Source organism: Gambusia affinis, linkage group LG15 (genome assembly GCF_019740435.1).
Source record: "Gambusia affinis linkage group LG15, SWU_Gaff_1.0, whole genome shotgun sequence".
NCBI classification, from domain to species: domain Eukaryota; kingdom Metazoa; phylum Chordata; class Actinopteri; order Cyprinodontiformes; family Poeciliidae; genus Gambusia; species Gambusia affinis.
In genome coordinates, this window is record NC_057882.1 from 17,820 (window position 1) to 35,084 (window position 17,265).

The 17,265-nt window shown below is 53.1% G+C and overlaps 2 protein-coding genes across 2 annotated transcripts; both read right to left on the reverse strand.

Annotated features, from left to right (window-relative positions):
• Positions 1–866: 866 nt before the first annotated feature.
• LOC122845269 (regulator of G-protein signaling 3-like) lies at positions 867–2,176 on the reverse strand. Its single transcript, XM_044141476.1, has 2 exons — positions 1,978–2,176; positions 867–1,793 (listed from the first exon to the last, which is right to left on the reverse strand). Exons 1-2 carry the CDS (start codon positions 2,170–2,172, stop codon positions 867–869), a joined length of 1,122 nt encoding a protein of 373 aa, XP_043997411.1. The 5' UTR covers positions 2,173–2,176.
• Positions 2,177–2,299: 123 nt separating this feature from the next.
• Positions 2,300–3,516, reverse strand: LOC122845270. Its single transcript, XM_044141477.1, has 3 exons — positions 3,282–3,516; positions 2,698–2,873; positions 2,300–2,548 (listed from the first exon to the last, which is right to left on the reverse strand). The coding sequence occupies exons 1-3, from the start codon at positions 3,514–3,516 to the stop codon at positions 2,300–2,302; spliced, it is 660 nt and encodes a 219-aa protein (XP_043997412.1).
• Positions 3,517–17,265: the final 13,749 nt, after the last annotated feature.

The window sequence follows — 17,265 nt, forward strand, 5'->3', positions numbered from 1 at the left end:
ACAGCTAGCTGCTTTGCAGCTAGCTGTCATCAGGAATGGAGTTAGGGTCTCCCTTATTGCAGCGAATCAGGAGGGCCATTGAGGAGAACCTATCCTATTCTCGAATGACAGCTAGCTGCTTTGCAGCTAGCTGTCATCAGGGAATGGAGTTAGGTCTCCCTTATTGCAGCGAATCAGGGAGGGCCAGAGAACCTATCCTATTCCCGAATGACAGCTAGCTGCTTGCAGCTAGCTGTCATCAGAAGGGGAGACCCGTGTCCGTGGTTGCAGCAACACAGGTAAGTTACACTAAGTGTCGTTGAATCCCATTCCCATTCATGGGAACTTTTCAATCTCTTACCTTTCCTTCTTTCTTTCCTTCTTCCAAGAGTGGTGCAGCTCCAGAAGAAGTGAAACCGGATGTGTACTGATCAATGTGCAATTTTGGAGAATAAGAAAATTCTGCTATGTTGAAGACTAATGTTCTTAAAATAAAGGAAGACTTTTCTTGAACAAGAGTGAACATTTATTTACAAAATCGAAAACACTTATAAAACAGTTATGAACAAATTGAAAAACAAGAATGAACATCTATTTACAAAATCAAAAACACACTTATAAAACAGTTATTAAAAAAGGGAAAAAAACAAGAATGAACATCTATTTACAAATTCAAAAACACACTTATAAAACAGTTATTAAAAAAGGGAAAAAAACAAGAATGAACATCTATTTACAAATTCAAAAACACACTTATAAAACAGTTATTAAAAAAGGGAAAAAAACAAGAATGAACATCTATTTACAAAATCAAAAACACACTTATAAAACAGTAAAAAGAACGAATGAACACATTTATTTACAAAAAAGGAAACACTAAAAGATAACTATTTTTTCTTGCCTTTGGCGGCACGTTGCTCTGCCCTCAGTCGCAGCCTATAATTAGCACGGTAAAAGGGGGTTACCTCCAGGGCGGAGGAAGACGGCCCCTGCTGGGCGCACGGCAGCTCCTGGGAGGAGGACGACGCCTCCTGGGCGCACGGCAGCTCCTGGGCGGAGGACGCCGCCTCCTGGGCGCACGGCAGCTCCTGGGCGGAGGACGCCGCCTCCTGGGCGCACGGCAGATCTTGGGCCAGCGGCAGATCTTGGGCCAGCGGCAGATCTTGGGCCAAGGGCAGCTCGTTGGCGGAGGAAGACGGCACGTGCTCGGCGGATGGCAGCTCTTCTTCAAACAGCAGCTCTCGGGCCAAGGGAAGCTCTTCAGCCAAAGGCAGCTCCTGGCCGGAGGGAGACGGCACCTGCTGGGAGAACGGCAGCTCCTGGGCAGAGGGGAGCTCTTGGGCAGAGGGGAGCTCCTGGGCAGAGGGGAGCTCCTGGACAGAGGGGAGCTCCTGGGCAGAGGGGAGCTCCTGGCCGGAGGGAGACGGCACCTGCTGGGAGAACGGCAGCTCCTGGGCAGAGGGGAGCTCTTGGGCAGAGGGGAGCTCCTGGGCAGAGGGGAGCTCCTGGACAGAGGGGAGCTCCTGGGCAGAGGGGAGCTCCTGGGCGGAGGAAGAGGGCACCTGCTGGGCGGAAGGAAGATCCTGGGCCAACGGCAGCTCTTGGGACAGGGGCAGCTCTTGTGCCAAAGGCAGCTCCTGGGCGGAGGAAGAGTGCCCCGTCCGGGCGGACGAGGACGGACCCTCCTCGCTGCTGGACTGGCTGCTGGACTGGCTGCTGGACTGGCTGCTGGACTGGCTGCTGGACTGGCTGCTGGACTGGCTGCTGGAGTCGCCTTCCGACTCCCCCTCCTGGGTGGACTCAGGTCCCGCCCTCTGAAATATGAAATGGAAATAATAAATAATACAGCCAGGCAGCATTAACATTTTCAAGGAAGTGAGTGCCTTCAGGGAAGTGCCACCGTGGACACCCGCGTCCCCTTCCCGAATGACAGTCGTTCGGGAAGGGGACGCCGGTGTCCCCGGTGGCACAATGTTTCACGTCAACGTTGACACTTACCCTCTTCTTCAGCGCAGGCTCCCCTTCGTCCTCCGACTCCGAGGACTCGGAGCGGACGACGGTCGCCAGAGAGCCTGACGCTGAAGGGACCTCTGGGTCCGTCGCCTGGACGAACTTCCTCCGGAGCTCGGCCAGAGAAGCGGCGTCCTGCGCCATGGCGTAGTACCGGTCGGCGGTGACCACGTCATGGCACATTGCCTTCGAGACCTTCTGGCGGAGCCCGGAGAAAGGGCGTCGTGCCTTGAAAGAGAGAGAAAAAGGAAATTGTTCGGTGTTTCGTGGTGATTTTGGAGTTTTTCCAAAAGCGAAAAGTCATCGCTACTCACATAGGTGGCCACAGAGGTCCGGAAGTCCGTGAAGGTGGGAAGCCGGAGGCCCATCTCCTCCAGGCGTTCTGCAGGTGTTGCTGCATATTGTTGATCTTCTGCCCATTCTCGTTGAAGAGCAGAAGATCGGTGGAGGGGTTCAGTTTGCCCCGCAGCTCAGACCAGAGCTCCAGCCAGGCAAACTCGCCCATTGTTAAGTAAAGCTGGGCGGGCCCGAAGGATTTGTTGGTCTTGTGGTCCTTCACCTGTAGTGCAAAAGGAGAGGGTGATGACATGCGAACTATACTGAATGACAGGGACTCAGGTGGCTCTAACGTGATGTGTTCAACTATAAGTTGAAGAGGAAAAAAAATAACAACAAAAAAAAAAAACAATCACACACACACACACTTACATTGATCACAAAGCCGGAGGTACCGGACTTTGCGTCCTCCCGGGCCTCGTCCAGCTCTGCGACCTTCATGTTGGTCAGCACGCCGGTTCTATGGCCGTAAATGCTAGACAGGTAGGCACTCAGGTAGCCATAGAACCGGCGCATGTTTGGATGGGTTGGCCTCTCGTTGAAAGCCTCTAAACATACAAATAAGAACCGAGGTAAGTGACTAGATAAGTAAGTGAAAAGTGGCACTTACTGCCAGCAAGCTAGCTAGCTAGAGTAAGTGAAAAGTGGCACTTACTGCCAGCAAGCTAGCTAGCTAGCTAGCTAGCTCGCTGGCTGCCATCCAGGAATCCTAAACTCCATTCCAGAATGGCAGCAGCCAGCTAGCTAACTCTGCCATCCAGGAATGGAGTTTAGGGTCTCCCTGGTGACAGCACATCAGGAAGGGCCACTGAGAGACCCTAAACTCCATTCCAGAATGGCAGCCAAATTAGCTAGCTAACTGGCTGGCTGCCATCCAGGAATGGAGTTTAGGGTCTCCCTGGTGACAGCACATCAGCTAAGTTTGAATACATTAAAGAATTTTAAACAAGTCTTACCGAGGATCTGGGATGACCTTCTGTGCTTTCTCCGGCAGGCAGAGAGGTCGGCTTTGGGATTAACTTCTTGGATTTGGACTTCTGACCTGCAGCTGCGGAGGAGCACATGCCTGGACAGCTGTCGGAGGCCCGTCGACACTGCCCTCAGAGCTGCCACCAGGGACTTCTTGGGGACCCGTGAGCTGGAGGGCGGCGTGTCCCTGAAGTAGGTGAGGAACTCCAGCACGTTCCCCATGTACAACTTCACCGTTGTCACTGCCTTGCCCTGCTCAAGGCCAGCTTTCCGGCCAGCTTTTCAGAGAGAAATTAAATTAGATTAAATCAGATTAGATTAAATTAAATTAAATTAAATTAAACATCAAAACATAACACACACATTAATTATTAGGAATAAGATGGATGATACTTACTCATGGATCTTCGTTACATTGCAAAGGAAGGTCCAGTTGGCAATCACCGTCCTCCCCTCGTTCATGTACTGGAGAAACTGCATCACCCGCCCGATCTTTGATTTTTGATTCTCCTCCTGTTTCGGAGTGGCGAAGGAGCCCTTGAGGTGAGCCCAATAGCCCTCGACGAACAGGACTGAAGAAGAAAAGGTTTCAAAATTAACTTGCATGGCTTATAAAATAGAAATATGTAGCAGCTAGCAGTGACATTACTTACGGATTTGGACGGGAAATGCAGCCGTGTACTGTTTGAGCACCGAGAGGGAAACGGCGGCAGCGGCATCCCCCCCCCGATCCTCAGAAGGCCCCTCCTCTTCCAGGAAGTCCTCCGGGAGATCCTCCATCAGATCCTCCAGGGATCCAGGGACGGCGGCGGAGGCAGAGGACGAGGAGGCGGCAGCAGCACCAGCAGCAGCAGCAGCAGCAGCCGCAGCATTGGAATTCTGAAGGGGAAGGAAGGCAGCAAATAAGGTAAGTGCAATTAAGGAGACCCGGATCCTATTCCCGGATGACAGCTAGCTGCTTGCAGCTAGCTGGCATCAGGGAAACCGGTTAGGGTCTCCCAGGTTGCAGCAAATCACATAAGTGCAATTAAGGAGACCCGGATTCATTCGGATGACAGCTAGCTGCTTGCAGCTAGCTGGCATCAGGGAAACCGGTTAGGGTCTCCCAGGTTGCAGCAAATCACATAAGTGCAATTAAGGAGACCGGATCCTATTCCGGATGACAGCTAGCTGCTTGCAGCTAGCTGGCATCAGGGAAACCGTTAGGTCTCCCAGGTTGCAGCAAATCACATAAGTGCAATTAAGGAGACCGGATCCTATTCTCGGATGACAGCTAGCTGCTTGCAGCTAGCTGGCATCAGGGAAACCGTTAGGGTCTCCCAGGTTGCAGCAAATCACATAAGTGCAATTAAGGAGACCCGGATCCTATTCCCGGATGACAGCTAGCTGCTTGCAGCTAGCTGGCATCAGGGAAACCGGTTAGGGTCTCCCAGGTTGCAGCAAATCACATAAGTGCAATTAAGGAGACCCGGATCCTATTCCCGGATGACAGCTAGCTGCTTGCAGCTAGCTGGCATCAGGGAAACCGGTTAGGGTCTCCCAGGTTGCAGCAAATCACATAAGTGCAATTAAGGAGACCCGGATCCTATTCCCGGATGACAGCTAGCTGCTTGCAGCTAGCTGGCATCAGGGAAACCGGTTAGGGTCTCCCAGCTTGCAGCAAATCACATAAGTGCAATTAAGGAGACCCGGATCCTATTCCCGGATGACAGCTAGCTGCTTGCAGCTAGCCCGTTTAGGGTCTCCCAGCTTGCAGCAAATCACATAAGTGCAATTAAGGAGACCCGGATCCTATTCCCGGATGACAGCTAGCTGCTTGCAGCTAGCTGGCATCAGGGAAACCGGTTAGGGTCTCCCAGCTTGCAGCAAATCAGGTGGCAACAGCAAATCAGGTGGCAGCAAATCTGGTCAGTCTTTGAAGATCTTCAAGAATTGTACATACCTGCTCCAATGCAGCGATCCTGGCCTTCGCCCGCTTCACCCACCGCTGCTTGAGCCGCAGCTGCTTTCTCAGGACGTCTAGCTCCTGCTGGTAGGCCTGGCACTGAGCACACGAGGAGTCCACCACGTCTGCGGAATCGTGGATCAGCTCCTCGTGGTCAGTGCCAATGTCCAGGTTCGAGATAATGGGGGGGTTAGGGTGGGAGGCCCTAAGTGCCCTTAGAGCATCCACCGTCACCTTCTTTTTCAGATCATCGATGATCTTTTGGATGGCGCCGTCCTCCATCTCACTGTGCCCCACCAACAGGTGCCGGTCCACTCGCGTCTTGGCAAAGCCGCATCCTGGGACCGGGCAGGGAAGATGGCGGAAGTTCACCCTGCCGCTTCCATAATTAATGAGAATCCGCCGCTCCTCAGGATTCTTAACAGAATGCCGGCCAACCAAATGCCTGCCCAGGCAAGAATAGGTTATTTGGCAAAGGGGGCACTTGGCAGGCTCCTTGGGAGGGGTCATTTCTTTGGATAACATGATAAAAGAGAAATAAGAAAGAAAGAAAGTTAAAAAAAGAAATGAAATGAAATGAAATGTAACAAGGGACACCCAGCCGGTTGCCCGGAATGACAGGCCCAACCCGCCCCCCCCCCCCGCTCCGCCCCCCCGCTCCGCCCCCCCCGCGCGGGCCCCCCCCGCACACGAAATCATGGCACTCGCTGCTGCCACAGAGGACAAACCAAAAGGATGCCCGACATGGCAGCAACGAAGCCAAAAGAGCACAGAAAAAATTGTTTTGAAATGTAAAAATAGTGCAAATCACTCGTACATTCACTTAAGTGCATGAAATATAGGAAAAGAAAAAAAAAATAGAGGAAAATATAGGAAAACGGCACCAATTGGCTGCAATTAACTACCGTTTGGAAGCAAGCAGGCACGTGTTCTCTTAAAAATAGGCCTAAATAGAGACATTTTAGTGCTATTAAGCGATTAAAAACAACTTGCCATCGAGTGAGAGTGTAAAATTAACTTAGAAATTCGTGCAATGCAGGAAAAGTGAAAAAAAACGCACCAATTGGCTGCAATTAACTACCGTTTGGCACGTGTTCTCTTAAAAATAGGCCTAAATAGAGAAATTTTAGTGCTATTAAGCGATTAAAAACAACTTTCCGTCGAGTGAAAGTCTAAAATTAACTTAGAAATTCGTGCAATGCAGGAAAAGTGAAAAAACGGGACCAATTGGCTGCAATTAACTACAGTTTGAAGCACGCAGGCACGTGTTCTCTTAAAAATAGGCCTAAATAGAGACATTTTAGTGCTATTAAGCCATTAAAAACAACTTTCCGTCGAGTGACAGTCTAAAATTAACTTAGAAATTCGTGCAATGCAGGAAAAGTGAAAAAACGGGACCAATTGGCTGCAATTAACTGCAGATTGGAAGCAGGCAGGCACATTTTCTCCTAAAAAAGGCACATTTAGTGCTATTAAGTGATTATAAACAACTTACCGTCGAGTGAAGGGCCCAAACTTGTGGGAAAAACAACGCTGCTCCTCCGTTGCAAGGTCCCTGCGAATGAGCGCAGCTTAACAAGCTACACCTGCACTTCAAACGCCAATCAGGTCATGTGACATGCAGTGGCTCCTCTATGGCTGGAGCTATTAACAAGCGTTAACAAGCACTTAACTCAGCGCTGTGGCAAAGTAGGGACTTGCTTTGCTTTGCTTTGGTAAATAAATAAAGAAATAAAGCCGTTTTAACAATTGTACCTCTTTAAAAACAAGTCCACACTCTCAACTGCTGCAGCTCTGAGCGCTGTGGAAAATTAGTGACTTGCTTTGCTTTGCTTTGGTAAATAAATAAAGAAATAAAGCCGTTTTTACAATTTTACCTCTTTAAAAACAACTCAACAGTCTCTCCAAGCAAAGCACATGTGCTCTGACGAACTGTTTTGGTTTTTTTTTTTACACTTTTCAACGGGGACTTAGAGCTATGAATACTCTGGAATTACAGCGTACTCACACAGGTCCGCTGTCATGGCGGAGTGGTTAAGACACCGGACTCTCGCCCAGGAGAGCGGGGATCGAAGCCAGCCTGGTGCGCTCACTGTTTTTTTTTTTTTTCTTGTTTTTTTTTTCTCCCTCCCCTGCGCTGGGACCCTCACACACAGCGGGAAGGAGAAACAGGAGCAGCAGGGTGCTGTTTATACTGTTTCAATCAATCAATCAATCAATCAATCAATAAATCACTTTATTTTGGTAAATTGTCCACATTAAACACAAGAAACAGCAAAAGAAAAAAAGAAAGAAAGCAATAAACAGAGCCAAGAAAGGACATAACTTTAATTCATCATTCAATTCATTCCACAGTTTCACACCAATAACTGAAACACATCTAGACTTTATCTGACTTTTCTCTTTTGCACATTCAAGCACATAAACAAACCTGGCAAATTAGATTGATTTTCTCTTAACTTAAATAATTTCTGAATACCAGAAGGAAGACTTTTATTCAATGCTTTATACATTATTTCCAGTATTTTTTTTATAAACAATATCTTTAAATTTTAATGTTTTACTTTGAATAAAGAGTTTATCAGTTATCCCACCTTCTTTATAACCCTTGTAGCTTGCTTTTTTTTGCAACTTAACTAGTATATCAACAGTTGTTTCACGTGCATTTGCCCAGATTTATCAGCAATAAGAAAAAATAAGGCATAACCAAAGAGGAATATATAACATGCAAGCCTTTAACATTTATTAAATCTTTTATTTTAAACAGTATGTATTCCAACACTTTTTGCAACAACCTTATTTCTAATATGTCCTATGTGAGGCTTCCAACTAAGTTTATCATCTATGATAATCCCTAAAGATTTTCTCTCATAAACTCTTTCAATTTCAACTCCATCTATGCATAACTTTACATTATTATAGTTCCGATTACCAGAGAAAACCAGGAATTTTAATCTTTCCTTCATTCAACAATAACTTATTGTAATCAAACCATGTTTTCAACTCAGCTAACTCTTTTTCTACTGTTTTTATTAGTTCATCCATATTTTTTCGGCCTCATTCTCCATGGGATCCTAAGGGAAAGGACATTCAAAGGGGCTAAAAGGGGGGTTTCCCGCTCCTGCAGTGGGCCGAAAGTGCGCTCGGACCCTGCCCCACGCCGGGAAGGATGAACAGGACCAGGCAGGGGGGGGCGGTAGCCCCCCCCTGCTCTGGGGAGGGCCATTGCTTTGTGGGACACCGCTGCAGAAGTCCCAAATGACGTGTTGTATGCCATCCCGGCGTCAATCACAGTGGGATTTAGGGCCTAACGGACACGACATTCACAGGGGCTAAAAGGGGGCTTGCCGTGCCTCGTTTGGGCCGAATGTGCGCCCGGTCCGTCCCACACGCCGGGAGGAATAAACGAGGCGAGGCGCGGCGTTCTCCGAAGCCCCCCGTGCTCTGCGGGGGGGGTTGCCTTACGGGACAACTTTGCACCCTAAAACGCAGTTTCGGCGTCATTCACCATGGCATCCTAAGGGAAAGGACATTCAAAGGGGCTAAAAGGGGGGTTTCCCGCTCCTGCAGTGGGCCGAAAGTGCGCTCGGACCCTGCCCCACGCCGGGAAGGATGAACAGGACCAGGCAGGGGGGGGCGGTAGCCCCCCCCTGCTCTGGGGAGGGCCATTGCTTTGTGGGATACCGCTGCAGAAGTCCCAAATGACATGTTGTATGCCATCCCGGCGTCAATCACAATGGGATTTAGGTCCTAACGGACACGACATTCACAGGGGCTAAAAGGGGGCTTGCCGTGCCTCGTTTGGGCGCCCGGTCCGTCCCACACGCCGGGAGGAATAAACGAGGCGAGGCGCGGCGTTCTCCGAAGCCCCCCGTGCTCTGCGGGGGGGGTTGCCTTACGGGACAACTTTGCACCCTAAAACGCAGTTTCGGCGTCATTCACCATGGCATCCTAAGGGAAAGGACATTCAAAGGGGCTAAAAGGGGGGTTTCCCGCTCCTGCAGTGGGCCGAAAGTGCGCTCGGACCCTGCCCCACGCCGGGAAGGATGAACAGGACCAGGCAGGGGGGGGCGGTAGCCCCCCCCTGCTCTGGGGAGGGCCATTGCTTTGTGGGATACCGCTGCAGAAGTCCCAAATGACATGTTGTATGCCATCCCGGCGTCAATCACAATGGGATTTAGGTCCTAACGGACACGACATTCACAGGGGCTAAAAGGGGCTTGCGCCTGTTTGGGCGAATGTGCGCCCAGTCCGTCCCACACGCCGGGAGGAATAAACGAGGCGAGGCGCGGCGTTCTCCGAAGCCCCCCGTGCTCTGCGGGGGGGGTTGCCTTACGGGACAACTTTGCACCCTAAAACGCAGTTTCGGCGTCATTCACCATGGTAGGTAGGGATTTAGGTCCTAAGTAAGGGACGGCTGCAGCAGGAGCCGGTCGCAGCCATTCGGGAGAACTTGCTAACACGCCCGAATGACAGATACTGTTTGAACAACGGTTCAACTAGCCTAGCAGCGGGCGGGCGGGCGGGCGGGCGGGTGGGCCCAGCTGGAGGTGGTGCAGAAGAAGGCTTTAGGAGCCGGTCACAGCCATTTGGAACAGCGGTTCAAGTAGCCTAGCAGCGGGCGGATGGTGGTGGTGAAGAAGAAGGCTCAAGGAGCAATCTGGGAGAACGCTTCAAGTAGCCTAGCAGCGGCCGGCGCAGCAGGAACAGCAGGAGTTGAAAGAGAACACTCCAGGAGCCGGTCACAGCCATTCGGGAGAACCTGCTAACAGGCCCGAATGACAGATATTGTTTGAACAACGGTTCAAGTAGCCTAGCAGCGGGCTGGCGGGCGGGCGCAGCTGGAGGAGGTGAGGAAGAAGGCTCTAGGAGCCTGTCACAGCCATTTGGAGCAGCGGTTCAAGTAGCCTAGCAGTTGGCCGGCGGGCGGGCGCAGCAGTAGCTGCAGGAGCTGAAAAGGGCTTGTTGACCAAGCCAGCACCCAGATCAATTAACAACAGCAATGTGGGAAACAAGACAGCACCAGGCATATTATTAGCACCGGATATTGCTAGAGAAACGGTTCGAGTAGACCAGTGGTGGGAGCAAGGCTCCAGGAGCTTCAGCAGGAACTGAAGCTAAGGAGGAAGGCTAAGGAAGAAGGCTGCAGCGGCGGCGGCAAAAGCAGAAAGCTACAGGATCCGCTGACTGAGCCATTTTGACTTGCTAACACTCCCCAATGACAGTTATTGTTTGAGAAACGGTTCAGGTAGCCTAGCAGCGGGCGGGCGGGCGGGCGAGCGAGCGGGCAAGCGAGCGAGCAGCACAGCAGGGAAGTCAACTCTGAGTCGAAGGGCCACCAAGGACACCCGGAACCTATTCCCATATTGCAGCAACCCGGGAACGGGGTTAGGGTTTCCCCGATGGCAGCGAATCAGGTGAGCGCAATTAGGGACACCCGGAACCTATTCCCATATTGCAGCAACCCGGGAACGGGGTTAGGGTTTCCCCGATGGCAGCGAATCAGGTGAGCGCAATTAGGGACACCCGGAACCCATTCCCCGATGGCGGCCACCCGGGGTTTGGGTTAGGGTCTCCCCGATGGCAGAAAAAGATTGCAGGACCCAGCGGCTGGCTGGCTGGCTGGCTGGCTGGCTGGCTCGCTGGCTGGCTGGCTGGCTGGCTGGCTGGCTGGCTGGACTCCCCATCCCCTGCGAAACGCAGAAAAAGTAAAGGGCTTGGTCTTTGCCTCCCGAAAGCAACCCCAATGGCTTACTACAGGCTGCAAAAACCTCCAGTGAAGAAGAAGAAAATGCAGCAGCAGCCTGCCAGAGATTGTTTGAAAAACAACGCTTCGAGCAGTCTAGTGGTGGGGAACAGCAGGAACTGAAGCTTAGGAAAGCTGCAGTCAAGAAGAAGAAGAAGATGCAGCAGCCTGCCAGACATTGTTTGAAAAACAACGCGTCCAGCAGTCTAGTGGTGGGAACAGCAGAAACTGAAGCTTAGGAAACCTCCCCTGAAGAAGAAGAAGAGAGGCAGCAGCCTGCCAGACATTGTTTGAAAAACAACGCGTCCAGCAGTCTAGTGGTGGGAACAGCAGAAACTGAAGCTTAGGAAACCTCCCTCCACTGAAGAAGAAGAAGATGCAGCAAGCAACCTGCCAGACATTGTTTGAAAAACAACGCTTCGAGTAGTCTAGTGGGTGGGAACCACAGCAGAAAGTGAAGCTGAAGCAGAAGATTGCAGGAGCCGGTGGCAGAAGGTGTGTGTGTGTGTGTGTGCACAAGGATTGCTCCGAGGCAATGGTGGGAGGAGGTCAGCGGCTACGGTATTCTAGTGGAAATCTACTTCCTGTGGAAGCACGGATGCAAGCAGACCGTCTGTACACTCTCACAGATCACAGCTCCTGTACACTCTCACCTTCTGTACACTCTCAGATCAGACCTTCTGTACACTCTCAGATTCAGTCTTGAATTTAACAACTCGGGCACTGCTAAAAGTCTCACCTCCACGTTTTCCGAAAAGCTCGGGAAACTTTACTGCCAGATTGCTAAGACCTTTCCAATTGGGATTCTGGTCAAGGAGGAGCGGCAACGGGGTCTCCGTTTCGAGTGGAAACATGTACATAAATAACCAAGGCCAGCCAGGAACAATTCTTGCACTTTTTAAGGGTTCCAGACGTCTAGGGGAACAGGCCAGCACCAGACACACTCTTATTGGCCAGCACTAGACATGTTATTAACAAAGTTGTCCAGTCCCAGATACCTCCTCGGCGAAGAGCTCACAACGGATGTTAGACGGTCGGTTCAAGCAGTTCAGTGGTGGGAAGGAGCGTCAATGGAAGGAAGGCAGGCAGGCGGGCCGGCGGGCAGGCCGGCGGGCAGGCGGGCACGCAGGCAGGCACGCAGGCGGGCAGGCACGCAGGCAGGCGGGCAGGCAGGCAGGCAGGCAGGCAGGAGGGCAGGCAGGCACGCAGGCAGGCGGACCGGCGGGCAGGCGGGCACGCAGGCAGGCACGCAGGCGGACCGGCGGGCAGGCAGGCACGCAGGCAGGCGGGCAGGAGGGCAGGCAGGCACGCAGGCAGGCACGCAGGCAGGCAGGCGGGCAGGCAGGCAGGCAGGCAGGCACTTTTTAAGGGTTCCAGACGTCTAGTGGAACAGGCTAGCACCCCACACATTATTGGCACCGGGCCAGTCCCAGAAACCTCCTCGGGAAAGAAAGAGGAAACGATGGAGGACGTTGACTGCATAATGGTAAACGAGACACCCTTGGTAGCGAGCCCAACCCCACCCAGCCCAGCGCCCGAGACGTCTTCGCGCTGTCCGCTGCAACAGGGGACAAACCGACCGACAGGCCGAAATGGCACGCCCACCCCCACACAGCCAGCCTGAGCACGTGGCGCCCTCTCTGCCACGGGGACAACCGCAGGGTGTCTGCAAGCCCATCCCCACCACGCATGCGCACCACGTCGTGGTGTGTGCGGGGGATGGGCGCGCTCTGCCGCAGAGGACACCAGGTTAGGGTGGCCGGGATGGCAAGCCCCTCCCCCACAGCACCCACCCTGACCACGTGGCGGCGCTCGCTGACACAGGGGACAACCCGCCGGGTGTCCTGAATGGCACGCCCCTCCCCCACAGCACCCACCCTGACCACGTGGCGGCGCGCTCTGCCGCAGAGGACACCCGGTTAGGGTGGCCGGAATGGCAAGCCCGTGACCACGTGACGCTCCGCTGCCACAGGGGACAACCCGCCCGACGGGCCGAAATGGCAGGCCCCACACCCACACAGCCAGCCTGAGCACGTGGCGCTCCTCTCTGCTGCCACAGGGGACATCACATATAAGCACTGTCAGCACATGTATGTGCATGGCTCCGGCCGGCGGCTCAGTGGCTAAGGTGGTCTCCTACTGCGCTAGAGGGAAGCGGGTCGAATCCCACGTGGGGCACTCACTTATCGCTGAGCTACTTGGATGCGTACATTCTTGAGCCGTACGTCAAAAGCCAATTGAGTCGAGGACAGTGAATGGGCAACTGTCAGCTGTGAAACACTAGGCTACCGGATCCGGTTCTCCTTCCGTTGAAATGCGAGGAGGAGATTGTCAGATAAGGCTGACGGGTCCATAGGGTCTCTGTTTCTGCAGCCAGATCACTAGACTACTGAAACCGCTGCCGGAGACAACTTTTAGTTTATTTTAGGGGGGAGATAAATGCGGGGAAATTCAGAACCCTCCCGGACCAAGACATTGGTACTCTACTCATTCAAAGATCATCTCCATAGCCACATCACAAATGTCTGAGACACACACACAGAGACACACACAGACAGACAGACACACACTTACCATTAAGCTTGGAATCGCTTCAGTGTTTCGTAGAAACACGGGTGCTACTATGCAGTTGAATTTGGCAGCATCGGCAGTAACATCCAACTTTGTCAAAGGCTCGCTTTTCAACCACTAGACTATCGGAAACGGTTGGCCTTGTGTGACAAAAAAAGCCCATTGTTCTCCAGGCCCAACAGGTGCTCTCATGGAGCTCCTTCACCTGGGAATAGACCCTTGGCCCGCCTCCCCCGGCCGGGAATAGGCTCGGGACCTCAGACTTTCACTTTATCACAACAACACACACACGACCTCCAGAGAACCTACAGACAGACAACCAGGGCCAGCCAGCCAGCCAGCCAGCCAGCCAGCACCAGAGACATATCATTGGCACCGGGCATCAGCACTAGACATGTCATCAACAAAGTGGGCCACTCCCAGACACCTCATCGGAGACGAGGTCACAACGGATTTGATCATGTAATGGGAAACATAGACATAGACACCCTCCCCTCCGCTCTGCTGCCACAGGGGACACCCCGCCCGACGGGCCGAAATGGCAGGCGCCACACCCACACAGCCAGCCTGACCACGTGGCAGCGGAGCTGACACAGGGGACACCCGGTTAGGGTGGCCGAAATGGCACGCCCATCCCCCACACAGCCAGCCTGACCACGTGGCGCTCCGCTGACACAGGGGACAACCCGCCGGGCGTCCCGAATGGCAAGCCCATCCCCCACACCACCCACCCTGATCACGTGGCGCTCGCTGACACAGGGGACACCCGGTTAGGGTGGCCGAAATGGCACGCCCATCCCCCACACAGCCAGCCTGACCACGTGGCGCTCGCTGACACAGGGGACACCCGGTTAGGGTGGCCGAAATGGCACGCCCATCCCCCACACAGCCAGCCTGACCACGTGGCGCTCGCTGACACAGGGGACACCCGGTTAGGGTGGCCGAAATGGCACGCCCATCCCCCACACAGCCAGCCTGACCACGTGGCGCTCCGCTGACACAGGGGACAACCCGCCGGGTGTCCCGAATGGCAAGCCCATCCCCCACACCACCCACCCTGACCACGTGGCGCTCGCTGACACAGGGGACACCCGGTTAGGGTGGCCGAAATGGCACGCCCATCCCCCACACCACCCACCCTGACCACGTGGCGCTCCGCTGACACAGGGGACAACCCGCGGCCCCCGAATGGCAAGCCCATCCCCCACACAGCCACCATGAGCGAGCAGTGGCAGCGGAGCTGCCACAGGGGACACCCCACCGACAGGCCGGAATGGCAGCGAAAGTCCTAAGCACTATGAGCACAGACACAGGTACGGTTCCAGTAGCCTAGTGGTTTCATGACTGCATGTTCCTGGGCGACTGTGGTCGGTTTCCTCTGGGTTACTCACCGTTTTGCGGTTTTTTCTCTTTTGTGGTGGTTTTGTTGTTTTTTTTTAGCTGGAGGAGGAAGAGGAGGAGGAGGAGGAGGAGGAGGAGGAGGAGGAGGAGGAGGAGGAGGAGGGGTGACAGCCATTTGGGACAACTTGCCAACTGTCCCCCCTGACAGATGTGCGGGGTGACAGCCATTTGGGACAACTTGCCAACTGTCCCCAATGACAGATATGGTTTGAAGGACGGTTCAAGTAGCCTAGCAGTCGGCGGGTGCAGGACCCGCCGAGCAGCAGGAGAAGGTGAAAAGGAGGCTCCAGGAGCCACCACGGACATTTGGGACAACTTGCCAACAGTCCCCAATGACAGATATGGTTTGAAGCGGTTCAAGTAGCCTAGCAGTTGGCGACCGACCGACCGACCGACCGACCGACCGACCGACCGACCGACCTTTGGACATTGGGTTAGGGGTTAACAGCAGAAACTCAAGGCCACCTCTGAAGGAACCTCCAGTGAAGGAGGAGAAGAAGAAGAATGCCACAAATTGTGGGAAAAGCAAGCGGGCTTTGGGAGCAAAGCTTTGAGAAAGAAGAAGAATGGCTGCTGCCATCTAGCGGTTCGTTCCTGTGGAAGCACGGATGCAGGCTGATCTTCTGTACACTACACACACACACACACACACACACACTCAGATCTATGAAAACGCCTCAATGCAAGGCAGGCACTTACTTTTTAAGGGTTGGTTCCAGACGTCTAGTGGAACAGTTACAACAATTTGGGGAACAAATTGTTGTCGATTGTGGAACGCTTCCAGTAGTCTAGTGTAGTTTTTTTACACTATTGGAGATTGGAGGGGTTAACAGCAGAAACTCAAGCCTAAGCCCAGCAAGGAGCCTTTCCTGCCTCCTGCCTCCTGCCTGCGTGCCCGCGTGGCCGCAGCCCGCCCGCCCGAGCAGTGTCGGAAAACGCTTCCAGCAGTCTAGCGGTGGGAACAGCAGAAAGTGAAGACAGCAGCAGCAGCTGAAGACATTGCAGGACCCAGTCGCTCAGTGCACTGCCCCCTTACCCATCCCCTGCGCAACGCCAAGCAGAAAAGGCCTGGCATGGCATGGCATGGAGAACTTGCCAACAGTCTCTACACACACACACACACACACACAACACATTCAGTGGAAAGAGACCAGATCTCAAACCAGGGCACACACACACACACACACACACATATTGAGTGGAAACATGTACATGAATGAACCAGGCCAGGAACACTGGAGCCTTGACCTACAGACAACCAGGGCACAACATGGGGCACCCCACACACACACACACACACACACACACACACACACACACACACACACACACACACACACACACACACACACACACACACACATATTGAGTGGAAACATGTACATGAATGACCAGGCCAGGAACACTGGACCCAGAGCAGATCTCAACCCCAGACTAGACTACAGAGAAACAAGGGCACAACATGGGGCTCTTTGCCCAGTTAGAGCACCAGAGGCTGCAGCGGGCCTCTGGTGCCCGGAGACACACACACACACACACACACACACACACATTTTCAGTGGAAACATGTACATAAATAAACAGGGCCAGGAACACTGGAGTGAGACCAGATCTCAACCCCAGGCTTGACCTACAGAGAAACCAGGGCACAACATGGGGCACAGCCCATGAACAGAGCACCAGGCCGGGCTGAGCGGCCTGTGCTCGGGACACACACACACATTTTCAGTGGAAACATGTACATAAATAAACAGGGCCAGGAACACTGAGCGAGACCAGATCTCAACCCCAGGCTTGACCTACAGAGAAACCAGGGCACAACATGGGGCTCTTTTGCTTCAGAACACCAGAGCCTGGGCCTCTGGTGCTCGGGAGAGACACACACACACACACACACACATTTTCAGTGGAAACATGTACATAAATAAACAGGGCCAGGAACACTGGAGCGAGACCAGATCTCAACCCCAGGCTTGACCTACAGACATCCAGGGCTCAACATGGGGCCTCTTGCAAATAGAGCACTCAGGCCCGCAAAGCGGGCCTCGTGCTCGGGAGACACACACACACACACACACACACACACATTTTCAGTGGAAACATGTACATAAATAAACAGGGCCAGGAACACTGGAGCGAGAGCAGATCTCAACCCCAGACTGGACCTACAGACATCCAGGGCTCAACATGGGGCTCTCTTGTCCTGGGGAATACCAGTAGGCCCGCCAAAACCTCCGTGCTCGGGAGAGACACACACACACACACACACACACACACAATATCTGTGGAAACATGTACAGAAATAAAC

What these genes read in the sequence shown, in the direction of transcription:
- LOC122845269 (XM_044141476.1), bottom strand. Translation starts at nt 2,172, where the DNA reads ATGTGCCATGACGTGGTCACCGCCGACCGGTACTACGCCATGGCGCAG. An exon ending in AGCCTGCGCTGAAGAAGAGG is followed by an intron (nt 1,794 to 1,977) that starts GTAAGTGTCAAC and finishes TTCATATTTCAG; the next exon opens with AGGGCGGGACCTGAGTCCAC.
- LOC122845270 (XM_044141477.1), bottom strand. Translation starts at nt 3,516, where the DNA reads ATGGGGAACGTGCTGGAGTTCCTCACCTACTTCAGGGACACGCCGCCC. An exon ending in AAGGTCATCCCAGATCCTCG is followed by an intron (nt 2,874 to 3,281) that starts GTAAGACTTGTT and finishes TTGTATGTTTAG; the next exon opens with AGGCTTTCAACGAGAGGCCA. An exon ending in CCTCCGGCTTTGTGATCAAT is followed by an intron (nt 2,549 to 2,697) that starts GTAAGTGTGTGT and finishes TTTGCACTACAG; the next exon opens with GTGAAGGACCACAAGACCAA.